We start from the raw sequence: 26,129 nt of genomic DNA, 5'->3' as shown, positions 1-26,129 counted from the left end.
TCCACTGAATTAATTTTTTCTGCATTCTTAACCAGTTCAAGTGTGAATTCATTCTTACTTTGCCATGGGAAAAAATTGTGGTTAGAAATGCCCTATACAGAAATCTTATTTTTATCACTTTTTGTTTCCTTAGTGGCATGAATGTGAAGGAGATTAGCAGCTCCATCACATTATACCAAAGAAACATTTGTAGTGACCAATGTTTTGTTAAATAATCTATCCTTGCACATCAGAGTAATTATCGTGTCTGGCATGTCTTTGTAAACTATTTCATGTTCACATGTTGGCCTCATGTTTTACTATTAGACGTTCTAAAGCGTTTTACACAAATATTGAAGTTATGAAGAACATTATTCTTTTTAATTTTGAAAAGAATAAAAAATGTATGGTACTAATTTTTAGTATTTTCTATAAAGAAGGCAATGGATTTTCTTCAATAGGTATTTTGCAAACTGTGGATGGGTTTTTAAAGGTCTTCACACCTTTAAATACAATGCATGTAGGCTAAAATTGTGCCATTTATACTCTCTTTGGAATATACAGATTATGAAACCCATGCTACTAATGTTTTTCCTGTGCATAATAGGCTGTCATGTAAGGAGTTGAATTGTTCAGAATGGAAATCAGGCAGGCCTGTAAGGTAGAATGGAAACCATAAAAAAAACTGAGGTCTAATGCAAGATATATAATGTGCTTGCACAGCTGTTAGAAAATGCTTATATATGTGTTTGTATAATCTTACTTTCAGCTTCAGTATCCAGTCCTATTGTTTCAGGTGGGATGAGGAATATACACGAAAATAAGATTACAAGTCAGTTGGGCAGTTCAACCAATCACCATCCTGATAACACCAGACATGGCTCTAGTGAAGACTACCTACACATGGTGCACAGAATAAGCAGCGAAGTAAGAGATATTTATGTTAGCCTTTAGTTTTTCTACCTCTTAATAATGTTAATCACTAGGTAAGTGTTATAAACAAGAAATAATTGTTTTCAGAATTAATTATGTTTTTGGTTAGGTACTTGTATTATTGATTTAAGATCAGTTTTATCTTTATGTTTTATAATTTTGTTCTGTGTCCCATTTTATAAATTAGTTGACTAAAAGTGATAATAATGCCACTGCTGCTATTTGTCCTATTAAGCATTATATTCAAACAGAAAATAATGAATCTTAGTCTGATATTTCTGTGTTCCTATATTATTTAAACAAAAGCATTCCACTGAATGATAATTTGGATTCTTATTTCCCTGTGCATGTTTAGGAATGTTTATGAACACTTATAATTAACTTTTGTTATGCCTCATCAAATGTCCTATGTAAAAATTTTGTTTAGACCTTTCCTTTAAACTTTTCTTACTATAGTCTTAAATTATCACTAATAACTGTTTCAATCTTTGGATGATATAAAAGGGAATGGAGGAGAAAAATGCACAAACTTTTGTGAACTGTGTGTATAATTAACATGGACTAATATTTTCTATTTTCACTGAAGTATCTCAAGTGGTAGATGAGTTGGCTGTTTAATACCTCTCTTTGATGTACAGTTGCAAGAAAAAGTATGTGAACCCCTTGGGATTACGTGGAGTTTTGCATGAATTGGTCATAAAATGTGCTCTGAACTTCATCTAAGTCACAACAATAGAAAAACACAGTCTGCTTAAAATAATACTACACAAACATTGCCATGGTTTAATTGAACATAACATGTAAACATTCACAGTGCAGGGAGGAAAAAGTATGTGAGCCCCTAATGACTTCTCCAAGAGCTAACTGGAGCCAGGAGTGAGCCAACCTTGACTCCAATCAGTGTGATGATATTGGATGTGTTGCTGACAGCTGTCCTGTCCTTTAAAAACACACACCTGTTTTGGGTTTACTGGTTTCAAGAAGCACTGTCTGATGTGAACCATGCCTCGCAGAAAAGAGCTCTCAGAAGACCTACGATCAAGAATTGTTGACTTGCATGAAGCTGGAAAGGGTTACAAAAGTATCTCCAAAAGCCTTGATGTTCATGTGTCCAGGTAAGACAGACTGTCTACAAATGGAGAAAGTTTAGCACTGTTGCTACTCTCCCTAGGCGTGGTCGTCCTGTAAAAATGACTGCAAGAGCACAGCGCAGAATGCTTCATGAGGTAAAGAAGAATCCTAGAGTGTCAGCTAAAGACCTACAGAAATCTCTGGCACATGCTAACATTTTTGTTGACACATCTACAATAACAAAAACATTAAACAAGAATGGAGTACATGGGAGGACACCACAGAGGAAGCCATTGCTGTCCAAAAAAAATATTGCAGCACGTTTGAAGTTTGCAAAAGAGCACCTGGATGTTCCACAGCACTACTGACAAAATATACTGTGGACAGATGAAACCAAAATTGAGTTGTTTGGGAAGAACACACAACACTATGTGTGGAGAAAAAAAGGCACAGCACACCAACATCAAAACCTCATCCCCACTGTAAAACATGGCGGAGGGAGCATCATGGTTTGGGGCTGCTTTGCTGCCTCAGGGCCTGGACAGATTGTTGTCATTGATGGGAAAATGAATTCCAGAGTTTATCAAGACATTTTGCAGAAAACGTACGACCATCTGTCCGCCAACTGAAGCTCCGCAGAGGATGGGTGATGCAACAGGACAATTGATCTGTCCCCATCCACACACACACACACACAAACACAGCCAGCCGAGGGTTAAGGAAGCACTTGGCACACACCCAGGTCTTTATCTCCAACTTGGCAGCGATATACACACCGTCTGCCAAGTGCTTTATTTCCACAGAAACAGAAAGATAATATACTCAGCGTACAAGAGTCCAACAAAAATAAATATTCCTCTCAGCAGTTTCGGACGAGGCTTTAGTGACTATCCAAGGTTTATTTTTGTTCGTCACAGGGATCACTGGCCACCACCCTCTATTATATAGTCTCTGGGGTGTGGTCCAGTGACTCAGTTCTAATCCCTAGCACGCCTCCTGAGCTGCTGCAATCGTTTATCACGCCTTCGGAGGCGTGCGTCCAGGAATGATGTCTCCTTCACTCTCATCCGAGACACCTGTCTCCCTGCTAATCTCCTCTCCCTCGGCCGGCACCTGAGACAGTGCCAGAGGGGAGGGGCCTGGAGAGGGAGGCCTGGCTGACTCCTCTTCCTCATGCTCGGAGCTTTCTTCCTCTGATGGGATAGGCTCAGAGGGCGGGGCCACAACAACAATGACCCAAAGCATACAAGTAATTCAACAAAAAAATGGCTTCAACAGCACAGAATACGCCTTCTGGAGTGGCCCAGTCAGAGTCCTGACCTCAACCTGATTGAAATGCTGTGGCATGACCTTAAGAGAGTGATTCACACCAGACATCCCAAGAATATTGCTACACTGAAACAGTTTTGTGAAGAGGAGTGCTCCAAAATTACTCCAGATCGTTGTGCAGGTCTGATCTACGTTTGGTTGAGGTTATTGCTGCCAAAAGAGGGTCAACCAGTTATTAAGTCCAAAGGTTCACATACTTTTTCTTCCTTGCACTGTGAATATTTACATGTTATGTCCAATTAAACCATGGCAACATCTAATGTTTGTGTAGTATTAATTTAAGCAGACTGTGTTTTTCTATTGTTGTGACTTAGATGAAGTTCAGAGCACATTTTATGACCAATTCATGCAAAACTCCATGTAATCCCAAGGGGTTCACATACTTTTTCTTGCAACTGTATATGTATTTCTAGTTCCAAATTAGATTAAAATAGTTAGCTTTGCCAAAAACCTCTCCACAGAGCAATTTATCTGATCTTCACATGATTTTCAGTGGGAATCATCTACTAAGAATTAAGGACAGCTCCTTAGTAGCATTCCCATCCCCTGCCAAGAAAGATCTATCAGAAGGTTTCATGGCTGCCTAGAAAAGTCGTAATTTTAGTAGCAAAAGTTGTAAATAAAGTATGGCTGAGATATTTACAAATATTGTAAATGATTGTTTAAATAATAATTTAAAAAGTTGTTCATTTCTAATTATTGTAGGATGGTGATTCTTCAATAAGGAACACTGCATCGTTTTCCTTGAGATCACCACAGTCAGTATGTTCTCCCGCTGGAAGTGATGGAACTCCCAAAGGTACTTTTATAGTTTTGTATTCTTCTAGTTGGACTCTTCTAAAAATTCAAATGAAGAAGATACTTGATATTTTCAGGGATGTGCAGTCTTTTGTGGGCAGGACGTTGCCTCTCCCCCATGATATGACAAAGATATTAGATGGGCCAATACAAAACAAAATCTGATATTGATAAACGGGAGTGAAATTAACCACTGTTCACTTTTCATCTCTTTAAGAATTAAGTGTTGGCATTACCTTTTGGATTTGGATCCATAAGTGATCCTTGACAGAGATAAATATCTGGTTATTTAAGAAGAATTGATCTTCTGAAATGTAAAATTATTACGAATATTTAAATTCAGTATTAATTTTGAAAAATGGGAATTTTAAAATTAAAATATTTGAAAATAAAGGTACACATTCCCTTTTGTCTATAAGAGAAAGTAAAATTTCATACTCTTAATTGCAGTGCCATTTGAAATTTGAATATATTTATAATTTTGAACAACCTAACAAAATATACTTTTTCTGTTGTTTTGTAATTCCAAACACTAATTTTTGACTGAGGTCCTGAAAAGCTACTTTGTGGGCTACATTTGGTTCTTTATGGAGTTGGATACTACAATATTAGAAGTGGGGGTTATTGTATAAGTGAAGAAAAAACTCCAGTTTAAAATAATTGTTCTAATTGCTTGTTCAAAATATCTGAACCACATACAATCTTATTCAAATAATTTGATCATTAACTTCAGTATATTATATATTTTATATTCAGCCCAAGACAGTTGTTCTTCACTAAGTGCAGCCCAGGCAAGCTGAAATATTGAACACCCATGATCTAATGCAGGGGTGTCAAACTCACGTCGTCACGGCAGCATCATGTGATGGCATGGGACTTTTTCCCCCTTCACTCAACCGGGTGTGGGTGTGGCCAGCGCGTGACGCATCTGGCCCGTGGGCCAAGAGTTTGACAGCCCTGATCTAATGAATCAATGTGATCTGACTATTTAAGAATCTGAACAGTCAGTTTACTTTCACTATTGAGTCTGTTTGGTTTGAACAGTTAATTTGATAAAAGGTTCGTCTTCACATACGCAATTTTCAAGATTTGAAGCATTGAATCATTTTAAAGGAATTATTTGATTCAACTGCCTTTCAAAGTTTCAAACCGTTCCATCACTTATAGGTGTTACAGAGAGATACAAATCAACCCTTCACCAATTAGTCTGAAGATCTTTGTTCTGCCTTGCTCTGAAGTCATAATGTCACTATTCAGCAAATGTAGTATTTAAAACCAAAAAAACATCCTTTTAAAAAAACTATGTGCCCCTGTTCACTGAAAGATTGCCCATCCTTGTTCTTAAAAAAATGGACTTCTGACGTTGATTTTATGCATGAAACTTTTATTTAATAGTTAATAATTAATATCATAATACTATCTTAATTCTTTCTAATTAAATTTTATTATCAATACTAGATACTTATTTTCTTTATTAATATAACAGATGATAACAAATATAGTATGATTTGTAAAGACTTGTGTCAGTCTTCCAACTAAATGGATCTCTAAATAAACATGTTATTCCTGTGAGGAACATCAATTGTGCAAGCTAGTTCTACTTTAGAGGAAAGGTATTTTCAACTGGAGAATTAATTATATACATATTTAAAAATATACACGCACATATTCACTTTGGCTTTGATTTTCACTTTAGTACATGCTAAGCTGACAATAGTAATTACAGGACAAAAGTAAGAGGGGAGTTATCTTGATCATTCATCTACTTCATCTAGAAAACTCTTCTTGGGTGGTCTGAAAGAATGTTCATTGACTAGGCTGCTGTATAGAAGATAAAAAAATCTTGGATTACTTTATTGTCTATTAAATATCTAGTGAACATTCAGATTTTTATATTATTTTTATGAATTGAAAAAGTATGATATTTAAAAATTCAATAACTCAACAAATTCTTATCTTAAATTATATTCTAAGTATTTGTCCCTTAATATGTTTTTGGGAGGAGTATTTCTATACCTGGTAACCCTTGGTATTAAAAGGTTAGTGGAAGTGATTTAATTATATAAATCACTACTAAGTTAGTTTAATTAGTTGTAGAATTGTAGACAATTTTATGATTTTTTAAGTGAATTTTAGCATACTGATTTAAGCGTACTGATTTTGTTTGACTCATTGGATTTTTTATTTCTTTTCTATAATAAAGGCTAGAACTAACATTAATACTGTGCTTACTTTATAAGAAAGATCCTTTCAGAAAGGATGGCTATTTACTTTTTGGATAGTAACTGATCTTTTCTTAGAGCCTTCAAAAATGATTCATTTCCATTCTACTTATCTCTATATTGTTAAACCAGAAATATGCTTTTGTTGCTCAGAAATGTATAAACTGAGCAAAAAAACTTGTTATTTTTGGTATATTAGGATTTTGTGTATTAGAACTTATGTATTCATTCTAAAAGTCCTCTTGATTTTAAGAAAAGCCCAAGATTCTGGTACACATTTTGATAACTTGCTAGAGGTAAGTATTTACTCTTTTAATAATCATTGTCACGGAGCCATTAGGGTACATTAATCTACATTATGGTAGATTAATTATTGATAAATCCAAAAAATACACGAAGTATTTATATAGTAGAATATAATCAAATCAGTTTCTCAAATTTGAGTTTATTTTCCTTTGTCCTCTTCCAGGAAGTGAGACAAATTTATTGAGGGCAATTTACGTATAAAGATATAAAAATGTTTGTGGGGTTAAATGTGTTGAATTATCATTTGTAATTTATGGCTTGTTTCTATTTAATGGAGAGGTGAACATTTAATACCTAAAAGACTAAATTGATTATGTACAGTATGCGGCATCAGGCCAAATGTTAAATATTTGTCAGTTTCACTTGTGAAGTTTAGTTTATAAAATACTACCTTGCTCTAATATTTCAGTGCAAAATGATTTATTTATTTATGCATTCAAATTAGTTACGTTACAATTGTATGTCCTTCTTTTAGATCCTTTTGTTGTCAAGCCTAAAGTGACTGCTTTGAATAGATTTGTAGTTCATTAAATCTGTAAAAGTGTTGTAAGATTTGCATACTGTGAAATCTCTGAATTTCTGAACCTTATAGATTTCTATGAACCATTCTATTTTAGATAAAATTATTAGTAAATTTATAAAAAAATCAACTATGGATTGGAGTTCAAGAACTAAGAATAGTATTAGTGAATAAAAATGAAAGGTTCTTTCTAAAGATAATCAATCAAGGAAATTTTCAGCTAGATCAAGCTACCTGATAAAATATTTGGAAAATGTGTTTTTGAATCTAGATAGAGCTGTAGTCTATATGTTAGTCTTCCTCTATATTTTAGCTGTATTTATTTGCAAAATATTTTTCAAAAGATTGCATATATCAGAACTTCAGGTTAAGTATTTCCCTTGCTGATTTCTGTTTTGTAATATCTCAAGGTTAGATGGAAGTAAATGGTCAATGTAACTGAAGTCTTGTCCAAAATAACTACACTCAAAGCAGATTTATTAGAAGCTTGTTTTGAAATAATGTAGAAGAGCAATTCCATAGTCCTTTTATGCAGCTTGCTCAGTGGCATAATTTATTTTCAGGAAAGTTTTAATTAGGGATTCTCCATCAGTTTGAGATGAATACATATGCAAATGATTCAGTGCTGTTAACATAAGTTGTATATTCTTTTTTATTCTCAAAAGAATACTTAATATTCTAATTAATACTGTGTTCTCTAGGTAATTCATTTTTAAATGCAAAATAAATAAATAAAAATGAAACTTCCAGCTTCTAAAGTTCAAGAGTACATAATGTTTCTTATGATTATATATATATATATATATATATAATATTGTTTTTCAAGTGTACTTGAATTTAAAATATAGATATTATAATCTTATTAAGAAGTGCCTTCTACTTGCTTCACAGACTATGATGTTTTAAATCAATCTTAAATGTTCATATCTGTGATGCTTGCTAGTTGAAAATGCAACAGCATCATATAATTTAGTAATCCTTTCCTACCTTTTTTCTGAAGAACAGGAAGACATAAGTAAAAAAGGGAAATATTTTAGTTGGCAAAGAACAATTAGAATAATTGTTTGTTTTTAAATTTTATTTATTAATTTTATCCCCACTTGAGTTGTTTAATGGATTCTAGATGATATCCCAGTATTTTGTTGAGACTAAAATAAGGTAAAAAGTTTGTCATAGAAAAGAATTTGTTTTATTAAAAGATGTGATAGGAAATCTACTTTGCTCATTCCTTTGAAATATATTGTCTGAACATTGGGAAGGATGTGATGCTTATAAACAATAACATAATGTACATAATGTTATGGCAACTACTGTCAAGTATGTAAATATACAATAATTTGTATGTATAAATGATTTCAGTTAATCACTAAAAAAAGCAAAGGCAAGTAATCTGCTAGCCATTAAAAAATATTTTCCTGTGTATAAAATGTGCAAGCTTTTTATGTTTGATGTTATGTGTGTATATTGCAATGGAGTTTTATTCTCTATATTTGTGCTTTCATCACTATAGTGAGTGACTAACCATTTCAGTGCTAACTTTGCATTGGCTGGTTTTTGTTTAATATTTGTTTTTGATAGCTCGCAGCTTGAACTGAAATGTGAATGTATTATGTCAAAAGTATTGCGTTTTTTAAGAATGACCCTTCTGCTAGATGTGGATTGCCAGATTGGTAGGCATAGATTTTGTTGTAGTGTTTATTTTCAGAGCTCATTTTTTATTTTGTAAATACGTATATATGTATTAATATGGATTGTTAATAAAGGTTGTTACATTGTGTGTGCTCTCATGAAAATATGAATCTACATAACTACTCAGTTTTTCTAAATTATTATTCTAGGATCAAGACCACCTTTAATACTTCCATCTCAGCCTCCACCTTATTCATCACCTAGAGATGTTCCCCCAGACATATTGTTAGATTCTCCAGAAAGAAAGCAAAAGAAACAAAAGAAAATGAAATTAGTCAAGGATGAAAAAGACCAGACTGAAAAAGCTGCAATGTATGATATTATTAGTTCTCCATCCAAGGACTCAACTAAACTTACATTAAGACTCAGTCGTATAAGATCTTCAGATATGGACCAGCAGGATGACATGCTTTCTGGTTTGGAAAACAGTAATGCATCGGAAGGGGATATTTCTTTTAATGTGCAGTATCCAGGACAGACATCTAAAACGCCAGTTACTCCACAGGATATTAATAGGCCTCTAAATGCTGCTCAGTGTTTACCGCAGCATGAACAAACAGCATTCCTCCAGGCGCAACAAGTGCCTGTTTTACAACCGAACACTTCAGTTTCTGCAAAACAACCTCAAAATCCTTTGGTACAGACACATCCACAGGTTTCACAGCACGGGACTATTACGCCATATGATGAAGTAGAATTGGATGCGTTGGCTGAAATTGAACGGATAGAACGGGAATCAGCTATTGAAAGGGAACGGTTTTCAAAAGAAGTGCAAGACAAAGGTAAAAATACTTGTAGTCTAAAAGATAGTTGAATATCCTTGGTGTGTAAAGATACTATACAATTGCTGTAGGGATACATTTTTGACAATGCACAGCAGGTAGCTTCAAAATATCATAATTGTAGGAGAGTATTATTTCTTATTACATAGTTATTTCTTATTACATACTGGCAGTTACAGAAAAATGGCCTGTTACTCAAACCATAACTGTTCACAGTCTACATTCCTAAATCACAAAAAGCTATAGTACTTAAGTGTGCTTTAGCATATACAGGCAGTTAAGACTACAATTGGGACAGGAATTTCCATTTCTAAGCAATGTGATTGTTAACTGACTCATGCCCAGTTTTACAACCTTTTTTTTTTTTTTGCTGTGGTCATGAAATGAATCACTGAGTTAAGTGAATCACATGGTCATTCAGTGAATCTGACTTTCCCCATTCAGTTTGCTTGTTGGAAGCCAGCTGGGAAGGTCACAAATGGCAGTCATGTGGCCCCCTGGTCACTGCAACTTCCATAAATGTATGTCAATTGCCAAGAACCCAAACCTCAATCACATGCCCATGGGGATGCTGTGATGGTTATAAGTGTGAGTACCAATCATAAGTCACTTTTTTCAGCACCGTTGTAACTTCAGACAGTCAATACAGTCATAAACCAAGGATTACATTAAAACTGCCTTCACAGCATCCTAAACTAGAATCAAGCAAAGCATATTATGGTTTACTGTTGGTGCATGAATCAGGGCAAAGACACGTTGTAAAGATCTATGTCAAATCAACACTAGAATTATGATTGACTAATTCCAAATCCTTAGTGTAGGAATAAATCTCATTGTATTTGAATGTAGGGATTGAAATTGCCTTAGATTTATTACCTCAAATTTTTGAGGACTGTAACATCTTCTGAAATTTTCTTGTGGTGCAAAGAGATTTAAATTGTATTTTTCCTCTTAAGGAAGATGTTTTAGAAATACTTCTTGAGAAAATACTGAAACATTTAAAGTGTATTAAGAAAAATAGGGCTTCCAGAAAAATAATTGTAGATGAATTGGAAATGAATGAAGAAAGGAGGAAGGAAAAAAAACAACAACAAATGGCTAGTCCTAGATTAACACCTGCAGTGTACCATTATGTAAAATAGTTTTCTCTAATCTGGAACAAAATGAGTTCTATCTGAAGAAAGGTGGCAGATGAAGCTTCCTAAATCAATCCTGATCAGAGATTAGTGTGAGATCTGTTTATAACAGAAAAAAAAGTATGGAGGGAAAAGAATAGTTTGATATTTGAACTTTGACTTACATTCCATAAATTGATATTAAATATAGTTGAGAATGGAAGAAAAACATGATCAAATGATCAGTATGATTTAAAATCCAGATAGCAATTTATTTATTTATTTATTTATTTATTTATTTATTTATTTATTTATTTATTTATTTATTTATTTAATTGAATTTCTATACCGCCCTACTCCCGAAGGACTCAGGGCGGTGAACAGCCACGAAATAAAACACATACATATAAAAATTTAAAATCGAATAAAATGAATTAAATAAATTTGGCTGAATTAATACCCATAATTTAAAATACCCATATTTTAAAACACATTAAAATTTAAAATTTGCACTTAAAAGGGAGAAGATTTAGGCGAGGCCAGCTTGATGAAATAAAAGAGTCTTCAGCTTGCGGCGGAAGGTGCGCAGATCCGGGGTCCTCCGTATCTCTGGGGGGAGCTCGTTCCAGATCGTCGGTGCCCGCACAGAGAAGGCTCTCCCCCTAGGGGCCGACAGCCGACATTGTTCGGCCGACGGCACCTGGAGGAGACCCTCTCTGTGGGAGCGTACTGGTCGGTGGGAGGCTATTGATGGTAGTAGGCGGTCCCATAAATAACCAGGTCCTAAGCCATGGAGCGCTTTAAAGGTGGTAACCAGAACCTTGAAGCGCACCCGGAAGACCACCGGGAGCCAGTGCAGCTCGCGCAGGAGAGGTGTTACATGGGAGCTCCACGCCGCTCCCAAAACCACCCGCGCGGCCGCACTCTGCGCCAGTTGGAGCCTCCGAGTGCACCTCAAGGGGAGCCCCATGTCTTCGTTTCAACAAACGAAGATATCTATATGGTCTGGAACCATTATAATCCTGGGAGCATATCATATAGTAGTCCCATTTTGATGAAGCTATTAAGTGTTGGAAATCAGAGGGAAGATTATGCACAAAAATTCCAGGTAGTTTCAGAAAAGAAGACAATGCATTGCATAATTAATTGAAACAACTGAATTGCAAAATTGGTGATACAGGAACATACCATATCTGAAATCTTAAATTGAACAATAACATATGATTTCATATGTTATGATTCATATGAATTTCATATTCATATGATGCAAAGAAAAGTTTCAAATAGTCAATCTTATTTTATGTGCTAGAATCGTAGACCAAAGTACTTGACATCAAACAGTCATTTTCAGTTAAATTGGGTACTTGCTTTAAAGATACATAGTTAATTATTAAATGTTACTAGAATTGGTTCAGCCTCTTCTTTTTAGAAATATATTGTGTTGCATCTTTGCCTAAATGACAAAAATACAGTCTTGGTAAATTATATCCTAAAATTTTACCTTATTGCAGTATATTTTAATAATAGATTTTTTAAAAAAAAGTCTGTATAGTTTTTTTTTACTTGAAGAGAGCTTAGTAGACAACATTAACTTATTCAGAACAAACTTTGCTAAATTGATTAAATTGACATTATAGAAGAGGCTTAGTTATCCTCTTGAACTGAACATACTGAGATTGTAGCAAGGTTTTTGTTGTGAAAGTATCAGGATATAATTTGAGAAATGTGAACTAGAAAACTTTGAAGGATTTATATGATATTATTTAAACATTCATATCTGGAAATAACAGTATTTATATTATTGTTAAAATTAGTCTATTCTTAGGTATTCTTCATGAGCCATACAGATTTTATTACATTTGAATATTTGATTTATTACTTGGAACAAGATAATGTATTATATCTAAGTTATATCAAACATAGGCCGAAATTCATGAAAATGTAAAAAAAAGATTAAAGCTTATGCAGGTAGTCTTTGACTTATAACCATTTGTTTAGCAACTATTTGAAGATACAATGGCACTGAAAAAGATGCCTTATGACCAGTTTTGGCAGTTACGATTAATGCAGCATGTCCATGGTTACATGACCAAAATTTGGGCGTTTGGCAACTGGCATATATTTATAATGGTTGCAGATCCCAGGATCATGGGAGCCCCAGCTGTCTTCCAACAAGCAAGGTCAATGGGGGAAAACTGAATTTACTTAACAATTCCATGATTTACTTTACAACTGTAGTGATTTGCTTAGCAACCATGACAAAAATGGTTGTAACCATGTGAAACTCGTTTTACTAAGCAACGGAAATTCTTGTCCCAATTATGGTCATACGTCAAGGGCTACCTGTAAATATTATTGTATATTGGGAGCTTATATCTGGCCCCAATTTTCAAGAGAAAATTGTTTAGAAGGTCGTAGTTGGATCATGAGTCAATATAGGTGCTCCTCAAGTTACAACCATTCATTTAACAAATGACACTGAAAAAAGTAACTTATGACTTGTCCTTGCACTTAAGACCAACACAGCATCCCAGCATCCCTCTGGTCACATGGTCAAATTCAGGTGCATGGCATCCAGCATGTATTTACAATAATTGCCGTGTCCTAGGATCACATGATTGACATTTACAACCTTCATCAAAATTGATGAAGGAAGCTGGATTCGCTTAATAATCATATAATTCTGTTAAAAAATCTAGCAAAAAGATCATAAAATCTGGTGTATCTCACTTAATAACCACATCAATACTGCAAATTCAGGTCCCAATTATGGTCGTAAATCGAGGACTACCTTTAATGTATACAAAATAAATATCACTTTTGCTTTGTTACAGTGGCATAGTTACAAGGCTAGATGAAATTTTATTTGTAGCATTGTCTGAAATCATATAGAGAATTTTGTATGTAGCTAGTGAATTATGAAACGAATTTAATATGTATAAATCTACTATTAATTGGTTAGAAACTGTTCAAGGTTAAAAGCTGTTCAAGGTTGTGAACAAACCATCATTGGAGAGCATGACCAGATGGTGCTTTCCGTACCATATATTTTCTTTCATGGATTGAGCCAGAGGCTGGAGTTACCTATTGGCTTTCTGCAGATAAAAAATTCTACTTTTCTACTTTAATTTCCAGTTTCTGCTTCATATAAGTCAAATGTATTCAAATTATGCTCATTAGGCATTATCTCAACTATATGCCAAAGTGAGCACAGTACATGAACTTGTCATTTTTTTGAAGATCTAATTCTAAACTATAGTAATTTAATTTAAATAACAATTTTTACATTTTGAAATGCAGATTAGGGTGGCAAAAATAAATTTGAAATATCTGAAACTTGTGATCTACTCCCACAAAATGTTAGAATGTCTTGCATAAAACTCTTCTTCCTGGAAAATCAGAAACAAATAGATTGCTAATTAACTAGCAGGCTACATGATATGGGGGATTGTCTTAATTCTGATGGTATTTTATAACTGGATAGTGCTTAATCTATTGAAATTTGTACATTCACAGAAGTCTACTAATTATTATTTAACACAACAGTGTGAAGTTAATAATAAATCCATATGTGTGGGTTTCAGTTAATTAGGGATGTTTTTTATTTTTATTTAATTATTAAATTTATATGCCATTCGTCTCGTGTGAGGTGACATGATGAGTTGAAATGTGAACTTTGCAATATATAGTCCTATTTGAAGAGTTTTAGAGGAGATTTGTAGTCATACATTTGTACCAATCTGTATGTTTCTCCTTCTCTATTTTGTCTTTTCTTTTTTTTCTGGGGAGAGAAACAGTTAGAACCCATCTTTATCATCTGTTTTAGACTTTGTTTAGAACACGGTTATGAGAGAAAGTTTCTGTCATTATCTGCCATGCTCAGTGTCTTTTCTGCCTTGGTAAGGGTCATCTCATAGATGGTACCATTTGACCACATACACTTGATACACTTGTTTTTCTTTTTTACACTCTTTTTGGGGAAGATGATGATACAGGCCGGAGATCTCTCTACATCTTTTGGCATTATTTCAGGTATATATAGTATTCAAGCCCCTTCATTGTACTCAGGAGCTGTTTATCAAACTGGATTCTGGTAGCTGGACAATTCATTGATCTCTGCCCAGCTTGAATCCCCAGCATAAGAATTTGTCAATTTCAAACTTAACTTTCAAGATTTGTCCATTCCCTGCTCAGAATTTCATGTAACCCTGATGTTTTGTCTACACCTAGATTGTCTTTGAATTTTCAGTGCTTTTCCATTGAAAATGTGTTTTCTCAGACATGGGGAAATCTCATGTGGGGATAGGAGCTATTTATAATACTTATTTATTTGCTCTAAGCCAAAAGAAGTTGCATAATACTCTTCTAACAGGATATATAATTTTCACCCATTCTGATTACTGTATTGGAAGACTTATGCTGCAGTTATCAGTGTCAAAACTAATATCACAACTTTTATGAAGAATTTCATATATTAAGATCCTATCATTTCCTTCCTGCTTCCTCCAATTCATACACTGGAAAATGGTGCTAAAATTGGGGCAATGCCAGCTACATGGATATGCTCTCTGTACTGTTTCAGTCTCAACAAAAGACCACTACATCAGTCTCAACTTTACAACCACACTTTAAATGTTAAATTAATCTGTCAATTACTTTGGTATCATTCCTCCCAATAATTCTGGCATTATCATCAGTTCCGTTGCTGTATTTACTATGCTTTCAGCCACTGTTACCTCTTTTCTTTTCCCTCTAGCTTTGCCTTCTGCTGAGTAAAATGTTTTTTTTCTTTAAGCATCTCCTGACTTTGAAGAGGATTAATCAGACTCCAATTCTGATAAATCTTCCTTCCCACTATTGGAATGGGTAATCAAAACTCAGTATCACATTTAGAGGGTATGTAACCCTACACTGAACAGTATGTAGATACCCATTTTCCTGAGCTCAGAAAAGTAATAGCTGCCATAGGCTGGTCTGATGTTTCAATTGTAATCAAAGATCTATTGTCTTGATAGGAGTATTAGTGTTCCAAGTGACCAAGATTTCCTGCAAAAATCAGGACTGTGTAGTACTCCTTCCCTGTCTTATTCACACTTTGCCTATAAAAAGAGGTAACTGATTGACAAAATGAAAAAAATAAATGTATTTTATAAGTATGCTATCATCCTATAGAACAGACTACTGGATATGCATAGAATTATATGCATTTTCAATGGGAAAAACGTCACTACATTTTTGGAGAAGCTTTCTAAAGATAACAACATTTTTGAAATAAAGATGCCCATCTGACCAAGCAACAAGTCATATTGCTCAGGATATTGTGAATTGCTGTGGTAAAATTAGATTATTTGATTGTGCTAAAGTATCATGTATGTCTTTGCAGATTCACATGGACAGTTAGCTAGAATGAGATGAAAATAAGCAACTCAAACTTCTAAGCAACGCAAAGTTAGGCTGCAATAATTAAAAACAATATATAAAATGGGCCTATCCTCTGAACCATCAGTTTTATTTACTTAGCAATGATTGTATTAGATATCATCCCAACTCTTTTCCTAAAGATAAAAAACATTGTCTAGCTCAATTTTGAGGGATCTGTATTTTAAAAATCTACATATATTTATAAGTGCCATCTTTACATTTATCACTTGATATGCTCTACTTTTTATGCATTATAGGCCTTACAGAGATGTTACAGAGGATAAATTTATTCTGCTTATGGGAATCTTTCAAATACTCCAGCATCCATTCTTGATTAAGGGTATATTGTCCATGTCTGAAAGGCTATAGAAGGGCTACAGCATTGCCTTTTGGAAAATATACTAATTGTTTTTGACGGAATTTCAGAGCTGCCTGAATTGAGCTATTCTTTTTTTCAAACACAAGTTTTCTTTATCAGGATTTAGTAAGATGAAAAGAACAATGGTACAAGAACCCCAGTCTTTTTCTTACAGTCTTATAGTAGGCTAGAAGATAGTGGCTCTTTTTGTAAATAACAGGAAGTTTGCAGTTGATTGTTTACATATTAGTAGCTTGAATCCCTATTGGACTGAGAATTACCAGTTTTTGCACTTTTCCTTTTGTATTGCATGTTGAATCAGAGCTGAAGATCGAAGCCAATTCTGGACTAGAGGCATTGTTATTTTATTTTCAGATAGCAATTGTACGTATTCTGAGTGTCTGGTAAACAGCTGTTGGTCTGAAAAACTCTTCTTAGCGCCATTCTCCATTTGCCTATGTCTTGGTGATACTCCTTTATTCTTACTTATCACTATTATTCTCCTTAGATTTGCTACATTACTGCATGTCTTCATTAAATGGTAGCTGTTGCTCACTTCCAAGTATCAGTTATTAGATACTATTACATAAAAACTGTCTTTAAAGGCTTCTCTATACATTACAAACTCTTGCTCTATGTTGAAATCACTTTTCACAGGTGAGCTTCTCTCTGACTCTGTTTCAGTGCAGAGAAGTTTTCCTTAAATCTGACTCAGACCACCAACTTCATTGGAGTAATGCTGAATGTGATAGAAAGTCTCATGGTCTTGCTCCAAGACAAGCCTTGAGCTGAAGTGGACTCTGCTCATGCCTTATCCTGGGCCAAGTTCATCACAACAGTTTGAGTGCAACAGATGTGAGTCCAAATGATAGCACAGACTTGATTTCCAACCTTTGCATGCATCTCTGAAATCTTGATTTTTCAAATCTTTCATCATTGCCAAACCCAACAGCAGTTAGAATGTGTATTTGCATCTTAGTGCATTGATCTTTAGAACAATAAACCAGGATTAGCAGTTACTAGCTGAATTTATCTTGGAGCAGTTACAATCATATCATAATATTAAAATAGATACGTCTTAAACAGGTTGAAATTTTGGCCCAGAAATATCAATGACATCCTATTGTAGACAATACAGCTTTTCACATCTATAGTCAGGACTGAACCAATCTATGTCTGTATTAGATACTGTAGTTCCCCTTTGGAACAGTTTTTTTTTCCTCCCTGATGGACTTTCTCTTTGTCTGGAAGAATCCTACTCTAATGATTCTTTGAATTACATTCTAAGCATTCTTAAGAACTGAGATCTTTCAAGAATTTGTTTCACATATAGAAGGCACAGATGAAACTCATTATAGTACAGCCAAAATTAATGCTATTTGTATTGCAGTGGCACTTTATTAGGTAAAGTCTTTCTATACAAATAGAGAAGAATTTTATCTGTTCCTGCCACTCTTAATTATTAGCAAGTAAAATTGTGATTCTGTTCCACTTGGTGAAAGAAGCCTGCATTCAACAAGAAGATAATTCAGAGGTTTTTTTGGCACTCCATCCTTCTGAGTCTTGCACTGATTGTATGAAACAATCAGGTTTTCACTTATTTTCCCTACAGATCTATGATATTTTTCTTTAGTTTGTAAGCGAAGCATACAAAATTGCTATAAATGTAATCCACCACCTCCTTATGTTCAAAGAAACATACATTTGATTCTGCCTCTCATTATTCTCCATTGGAGTTCATTTGTCTGCTCTATCTTCTCGGTGGCATTGACATTCAGTTTGAGCCACAACAATATCCGTTGTTGCTGATATATATGTGCATTTGCAAGATGTGTGTTTAATCTACTTTTCTATGACACTACTGCCTAGAACTTTGGGCATAATTAGTGCAAGCTTTAGGAGAGGTTGTGTTCATTGCTTTGAAATAATAGCTTTTTATGATGTATAAATTGGCTTGCTGTTCACCATGTACTGTATATATACATATGATCTGCAAAAATCATGGTTAACAACAATTTGCTTGTGTGTATTTTGGTTCTTCAAATAGTTTTCTGTTCATTATAAAAGCTGCAATCCTTATTCATTGACTTGGTATTTTAAGGTCAAGAAATATTTCCTCTCTTGGCCGTCACTGAACTGGAAGAAAAAATGAAGCTCAAATTGGTGCCTAAAGATTTCAGTTCTAGAATATTTTGACTAAGAGGCTGGTTATGCCAAACTCATAAATTAATATTCAGGCAATCACTCAAACTATTGAAGATACATGTAAGCAACTTGCTTCTCTGATTTCCTTGATACATTCAAATAGATTTGTGAAAACTCAGAATTGAGGAAGTATGATAACTGAAGTATTTACAGTTCCTTCCACAATTATCAGTGTTGTATAAATGGTTTACAAAGAAATTAGCAAATAGTTAACAAATAATGTTCCAGATCAAAGTATATAATCATGTATGAACATATTAAAATACATATGTTTTTGTGGGTCTACATAAAGTGTTCTATAAAATGATAAGCACCTTTTAACAATTTTTCGTTGATCTGCAGATAAGCCTTTAAAGAAACGAAAACAAGATTCCTTTCCACAGGAGGCTGGAGGTGCTACAGGAGGAAATAAACCAGCTTCTCAGGACACAAATTCTGCAGGAAATGGGTCACGACCAGCCTTGATGGTTAGTATCGATCTACAGCAAGCCGGACGGGCGGACTCTCAGGCAGTTCTTACTCAGGACTTGGACATTATCAAAAAGCCTGAAGAGATAAAGCAGTGTAATGATGGTTCTCTATTCATTGCCCAAGATGATGTAATTGGAGTACTAAAACTAAAAACAGAAAACTTCCCTGAAACTCTAAGGAAAAAGTCAGATTCTGAAAGTATAAAAATGGAAGTACAACATAATGAGAACAAACAAACAGGAATACAACAAAATGAGGGTAAACGGATAGAAATTAAACACTGTGAAAGCAAGCAAGCAGAAGTTAAACATGAAAGCAAACATGAAAATAGACAGGTGGATGTGAAACAAAATGAGGGCAAGCAAAATAATGGCAAGCAGGAAATAAGACAAAGACCCGAGACTCCAAAACAAAAAAATGAAGTGAGGCCAGATACTCCAAAACAGAAAAATGAAGGCAGACCAGAAACCCCAAAGCAGAAGAATGAAGGCAGGCCAGAAACCCCTAAACACAGACATGAAAACAGGCGTGATTCTAATAAATCTTCATTGGAAAAGAAGCTCGAAATATCTAAATATAAAATGGACATGAAATCTGATCCATCCAGGGTGAAATCTGAAAGGTCTGACTCATTAAAACAGAGGCCTGATGGGCGTTCAATTTCTGATTCCGTAAAACGGGATCATGATGGCCTTAAACAAAAAACTGAGGACAGAGGTGAATCAGAACGATATAGAGGAGATCCATCAAAGTTACGAAGACCAGAATATTTGCGATCTTCAAGTAAAGGAGAACATGATTCTAAACATATAATTAGAACTGATAACACAAAAGCAGAGAGACTAGAAAGGAAACACAGACATGAGTCTGGTGAGTCCCGAGATAAACTGTCTTCTGGAGATCAGAGATCAAGACCGGACAGTCCTCGTATTAAACAGGAAAGTAAATTAAGAACTGATAGACCAAGTTTTAAATCACAGAACAGTAAGGATGATCGTAGGACAGATGGCAATAAAAGCAAAATGGATAGTAGTAAAGCACACGGAGATAGCAAAACTGAGTTTCCCAGTTATTTGTTGGGGGGAAGATCTGGGGCTTTAAAACATTTTATCATTCCAAAAATAAAACGTGATAAAGATGGCAATGTCATGCACGAAGTAAGGAAATCAGAATTTAAAGGTGAACCGAAGAATAAGGTTGAGAAGATTGGACTAGTAGAAGATCTAAATAAAGGAGCCAAACCAGTAGTTGTTCTGCAAAAGCTTTCTATGGATGATGTACAAAAATTTATTAAGGACAGAGAAGACAAATCAAGAAGCTCTTGTTTCAGATCTAACAAAAACAAGTCATCCAAATCAAGTAAAGGTAAGAGTGCAACATTTTATCCATTACATTTAATGTCTCGATGAGTTTGACTATAAAAAATTCCTTCCTTGAAAAGTTATTAATAATTACTTGAAAATAAATTGTAAAAATATTAGTTGGTTTGACTTATTTTGATTTTTAATCCATATTTCTACAAAAAATGATGATGATGATGATGATGATGATGATGATGATGATGATGATGATGAAATCTAGTTTTGTGAATGTAGTCAAGTAATTTGATCTCTTAATAATCAAGATTTCCAGTTTGCATTTGGGTGATGACCTTGGCCCACCCCATTTTCAGAATGGTTAAAATATTAAAGTCACTACATTCATACAAAAATGAATGTTTCCACTATTGTGGAAAGTGCTGTCTTATTGTCAATGAGAAAGCATATTGGTTCATGCTACTAGATTGTTCCTGCTTTGTATCGTTCAGCCAGCAGAAATGGATTCAGGCACTCAAACTGTGCCAAAGTTTGAATGAAAGGCATATTAGATAATTTGAGCAGCTTATTTTGTATATAAAGTGGAAGAGATAGCTCTACATTGCTTCAACACAAATTTTTGGGGAAGTCCAGTTCCAGTTTATTGTTCCTGAACAACAAAATGCCAGAACCTTGCAAACCATTCCCCGTCTCCAAAAATAAGTGAGGAGGGAACAATTCAGCTGCATATTTTCTCTTGGAACAAATTAGAACTTAAAATGAGATCCTCAATCATTGTCATGTCTAAGCTTCCTATGGAAGCAAAACAATGTAATGTGCCACAGCAAAACATACGTACACAAAATGACTGTGTCTGTCAGCGTGAATTAGGCATAAAGAGCCTATGTAGATAAAAAATTTTCTATGTAAAGATGTGAGAGATGTGAATTTTTAAAAATGTATTTTCAGAAATAAATATAAAAAATTAGATAAATGAAGAAAAGGTAGTCTGCTAATATTATCGCTTTTATTTCTCAGGTCAATAAATACGATCACTGGAGTTAAATATCTCAACCATTATACTCCACAACTGAATTTTTCAGATTAATTTCACATGGCATTTTATCTTCTATTTTCATATAATTCTTAAAATAAATGTAAATATATCTACAGTTTTATCTACAGTTCTAGCTGGAGAAAAGTCTTATATATGGAAGTGGAAATAGCTGTTCAAAGAGATCATATTTATTTATTTATTACACTTATATGAATTATAAGTTTCAGTAGATATGAAAATGTGGTTTGTGAGTTATGACCACAATGGGAGAAGAAATACTTTTGTGAAAAGCCGTTTGCTTCTATTAAAGTGGGAGCATATTTATTGCTTCGTTGATATATTCTGCAATAGTCTAGTAAATCTTTCACCTCTTTGAAACTTGCACTGTTGAAGATATTCTCTTGTCTGTGGGTGAAAGTCCTTTCCACAGTAATACATACAATCTCATTATGAACAGATACATTCAAGAAAGTACAAGAAGAACTTTTCAATCTGTTTCTGATGGCTTTGATGTTACAAGTTACTGTTGTAAATATATAGAGAAAAATGTTTGCTACCTTTATTATTTATTTGATTTATTTGGTTTCTAAACATTACTGAAAATGTATGCAAACTATACTATAGATAGTACTTAGATTCTACTATAAGTGCAGAATCTGAATCTTGTCAATATAATTTATATCTGTGAACAGAAACTAACTTCAGACATATTGCATGCTAATGCACACTATTTGCTTACCCAACAATAAATGAATCACAAATGATTGCAAAGAAAATGCTATGTATTATGTTTATATAAATTCTTCTGAACTAGATACATTCTGAGAGAGATAGAAACATTTTAGGTTCTTTTTGCAACAGAGTTCTTGTCATGTTTACATTTCACTCTTTCCATTTTTAATAATTAGAAACAGATAATACTGTGTGTTTTTAAGTTGCTGTACCATTATTAATAATTTATAAATTGGCTTGGGGGTTTGATGTGAAAAGCAGTATAAAATGTTAATTTGTCTTGTAGATATTAACAGTTTTTGGATTTATATTCACTTACAGTATACTCTTGATTAATAGGTAGCATAGATCAGTCAGTGTTAAAGGAATTACCTCCAGAACTACTAGCAGAAATTGAATCTACCATGCCACTTTGTGAACGAGTGAAAATGAATAAACGTAAGCGTAGCACAGTAAACGAAAAACCAAAATATGCTGAAATTAGTTCTGATGAAGACAATGACAGTGAAGAGGCTTTTGAAAGTAAGTAGAATGGTGGTTTCTTTTGATAATGGTAATACATGTATTTGGTAATATGTTTTCTAGCAATTTGCAAGTCAACCTTGCTAATTTGAGTAAAGCAGTTTAAACAGATGAGGCCAGGATAGATTGCTGCAATACATGCACACACAACCACAACCACACACACACACAGACGCCTTATGTTAATGGAAATATTAAACCTAGAAAGCTATAATGTTTATTAAGTAATCTGATAAATAGTTTTTCTACACTATGTAAAGGGATATGTAATTTAGTTAAGTAATAGTCAATAATCTCACTTTTAAAAAAAAGCAAATGAAAGAGGCTACAGAGGTATAATGGGACAGGAGGCTTTAGAATCAAGTTTATGTGCTGTGACTAGAATACCTCAAAAAGAAAAACACTAGAGCTCCTTACTGAGAACTTGAAAATGTAGAATTAAATTTGAATATAAAGTAGTATTTGAGCTAGGGCTAAAATTGAATATTAAGTAATATTTGTTGTTCTTGTTAATGAACAACAATTTTGTATAGATATTGGTACAAGGTTTCAAATTAACAAAATAAATGAATATGTGATCTGTATGTGCAATGGCATATTGCTTATATTATTTATTTAAAACTAAGCCATTCTACAATAGAACTGGTTCCAGCAGCAAAATTATTAAAATGAAGTTACCGGATTTCCTTTATGGAAAATAATAATTTCCTGTGAGATTTATTCCAAAGGTTTAAGTAACTGAAATTAAAACTGGGAAGAAAACATTGCAATAACTAAGCAAACCATAAAAAATGAACAGGCATTTTGTAATAAACTCTGAAATGATAATTTTAAAATATTGAATATTGAAGCTATTTTTAAAATTTTCATTAAGGTATACAAATGGGTATTTCTGAAATTTTTCCTCAAAGAGTGCTGCTGTGCCAAGAAAGAACTTTGCATGTTTAATTTCTCATAACTGAAGCCTTGTAGATCTCCTTTGCACTGATAACAGTGGTTATTTCTAGCTTCTCGGAAAAGACATAGAAAAGACAGAAATGATGACAAAGCCTGGGAATATGTAGAACATGACAGACGTTCTGGAGATCATAAAAGGAGTGCCCATTATCATGAAGGAAGGAGGAGTTCTGGTAGCAGCCGATACCGCGCTCGAAGTCCAGAAGATTCAGACATGGATGATTATTCTCCTCCTCCTAGTCTCAGTGAAGGTAATAGGATTCCCAATTGTTTTTGTCAGTTATATTCAGCCAGGTTTCCCCTCTTAAACATTCCCATTTTTGGGGGACCAAGGAAGTGTGCCTTCTCTGTTGTGACTCTCACACTCTGAAATAGCATCCACCCAGATATGTAGTTAGTACTATCTCTCCTTGGATTTCAAAAAGCCTTTAGGTCCTGGCTTTGTTCTCAGATCTGAAGTTAATGTTTGTGAGGTCCTTATTGTGTGTTTTTGTTATTGTTACAGTTCTTTTAGCCCAGACTGTCTGTGGCATGTGTTTTTTACTGTTTTATGATTACGTAAGCTGCCCAGGCTTACGCAATCATAAAACATAAAAAATGTCCTTTTATTAAATTAAACAGGTTAAATTAAATCTTCCATATGAAGATCCAAGATGTATTTACTTGAACAAAGAGGTTGAGTCTGTAATTAGAGCTAATATCACCAATCTTGAGTCTGATAAATTTTGTCTGTAATGAGGCGATTCAGATTGCTTATTAAATTACACATTAAATTACAAGGAGAAAGCCTCAGAAATGAAAGTAGCTAAATTTTACCAGAATTGGGTCACAAATAAAGGAAAAGTAAGTCCTGACTATTAATTGGCTTGTTTTCAAGAAACAGCTTCAGTTCAAAATTGCATCAAAATAATTCAAAATTACGAGAGGGATGTGCGATTATGCTCCATAACATTTCTGCAAAATGTGATATAGCAAGGAGAATGGTGCCACACCAATCATTATAAATTTATCTTTTTTATCTAACATAACTTTCCATTCATTTATTGATTTTTCATTTAACATTTTCATGCTTTTTGAATGAAAAACTGGCTAGCTCTAACATCAGATTAGCAACAAGGTTCCATCTTTATTCAGAATTTAAACTGCGCTTTTTGGCTTTTCTCTTGTGAACTGCAGTAGGATCATGCCTGGGGAGATTCCAACAGTAATTGGCAAGCATGGATGGACTCCATTTCCCTTGGTATCTTTTCTCCGTGCCTGTGATATCCTGGTGGAATCTCTCCCCATGCTCATTACTCATTGCCCCAGAGTTCTAAGGGAAAGAGTCTAAATGCGAGTGTAAGAAGTGAATTTTCAGTGACATGTTTGCACCAAGTGCTTTATAGGACCTAAGCAAATTTTCCATATGTTTTTCATAATCATCTGCCTTCCTGTTCTCAAGAAGCTCAGTTGCCATTGACTTGAAGGCTTTGTACACTTCCATGTGGTAACATTTTCATTGTTCTACCGTACTTCGTTGAGAAGTTATGAGGCATCATGATCATTAGACACCTCCCTCCCTCCCTTGTAGGCAAATATACCTTTGGTATACAAATATACAAAGGCAAATACCTTTGTATAAATCTTTATTGTGAAATATCTTGAAAACTTTAGCACCTGTTTTCTAATTCATCTAATCAAAATATGTAATTAACAGATTTTATCTCAGAGGTTGATAATTTCCCAAAATTTGTAGACCAGTGTTATCAATACCCAGGTGTTTTGAGGACAGTAGCAATATTTTTATTTATAGTCTTATCTTATAGAAATTGTTTGGTGCTTTCAATGAAATGTTAACTTAAAAGGTTTCTTCCTTTAATATATGTATGTACTATTATTCATGAATTAATGGTGTGTTGTACAGTATTTTTAAATTCTGTGACTTGTTCTTCAAGTACCAGTATAAATAAATACATATTTAATTTATTCTTATACTATTTTAAATATATTATAAATCAACTGTTGAAAAGTCATTTGTAAGGTTATAATATATTGCTATAGAAAATAACATTTCCTTAAATATCTAATTTTATAAACTTTATATTTTTAATTTAAAGTGGCTAGAAAAATGAAGAAAAGAGAAAAGCAAAAGAAAAGGAAAGCTTATGAACCAAAGTTAACTCCTGAAGGTATTCTGGCTTTCTAATATTTTTGACATGTTCCTGTTTTGATTATTTAATTGCAATTAGTTCTTCATGACTCAAACTATACTATATTGCCTGGTTTTTGTAGAAATGATGGATTCTTCTACATTCAAGAGGTTCAGTGCTTCAGTTGAAAATATTTTGGACAACTTGGAGGACATGGATTTTACTGCATTTGGTAAAT

General features: G+C 33.9%; 1 protein-coding gene across 1 annotated transcript in view; it reads left to right on the top strand.

Moving 5' to 3' along the window:
• The window catches only part of NIPBL (NIPBL cohesin loading factor), a 169,251-nt gene that overhangs the window by 93,157 nt on the left and 49,965 nt on the right, over nucleotides 1–26,129 (top strand). The window contains exons 7-14 of the mRNA XM_070938900.1: nucleotides 749–906; nucleotides 4,018–4,111; nucleotides 8,997–9,629; nucleotides 19,071–20,564; nucleotides 22,623–22,805; nucleotides 23,813–24,013; nucleotides 25,859–25,930; nucleotides 26,034–26,123. Coding sequence (XP_070795001.1) covers nucleotides 749–906; nucleotides 4,018–4,111; nucleotides 8,997–9,629; nucleotides 19,071–20,564; nucleotides 22,623–22,805; nucleotides 23,813–24,013; nucleotides 25,859–25,930; nucleotides 26,034–26,123 — 2,925 coding nt within the window. The remainder of the gene's footprint in view (nucleotides 1–748; nucleotides 907–4,017; nucleotides 4,112–8,996; nucleotides 9,630–19,070; nucleotides 20,565–22,622; nucleotides 22,806–23,812; nucleotides 24,014–25,858; nucleotides 25,931–26,033; nucleotides 26,124–26,129) is intronic.

The sequence above is a fragment of the Pituophis catenifer genome, unplaced genomic scaffold (genome assembly GCF_029215685.1).
Source record: "Pituophis catenifer annectens isolate HBS135680 unplaced genomic scaffold, rPitCat1.0.hap2 SCAF_2, whole genome shotgun sequence".
In the NCBI taxonomy this organism is placed as follows: Eukaryota; Metazoa; Chordata; class Lepidosauria; order Squamata; family Colubridae; genus Pituophis; species Pituophis catenifer.
Note: the sequence above shows the minus strand (reverse complement) of the source record. Positions and strands in the feature narration are given on the sequence as shown.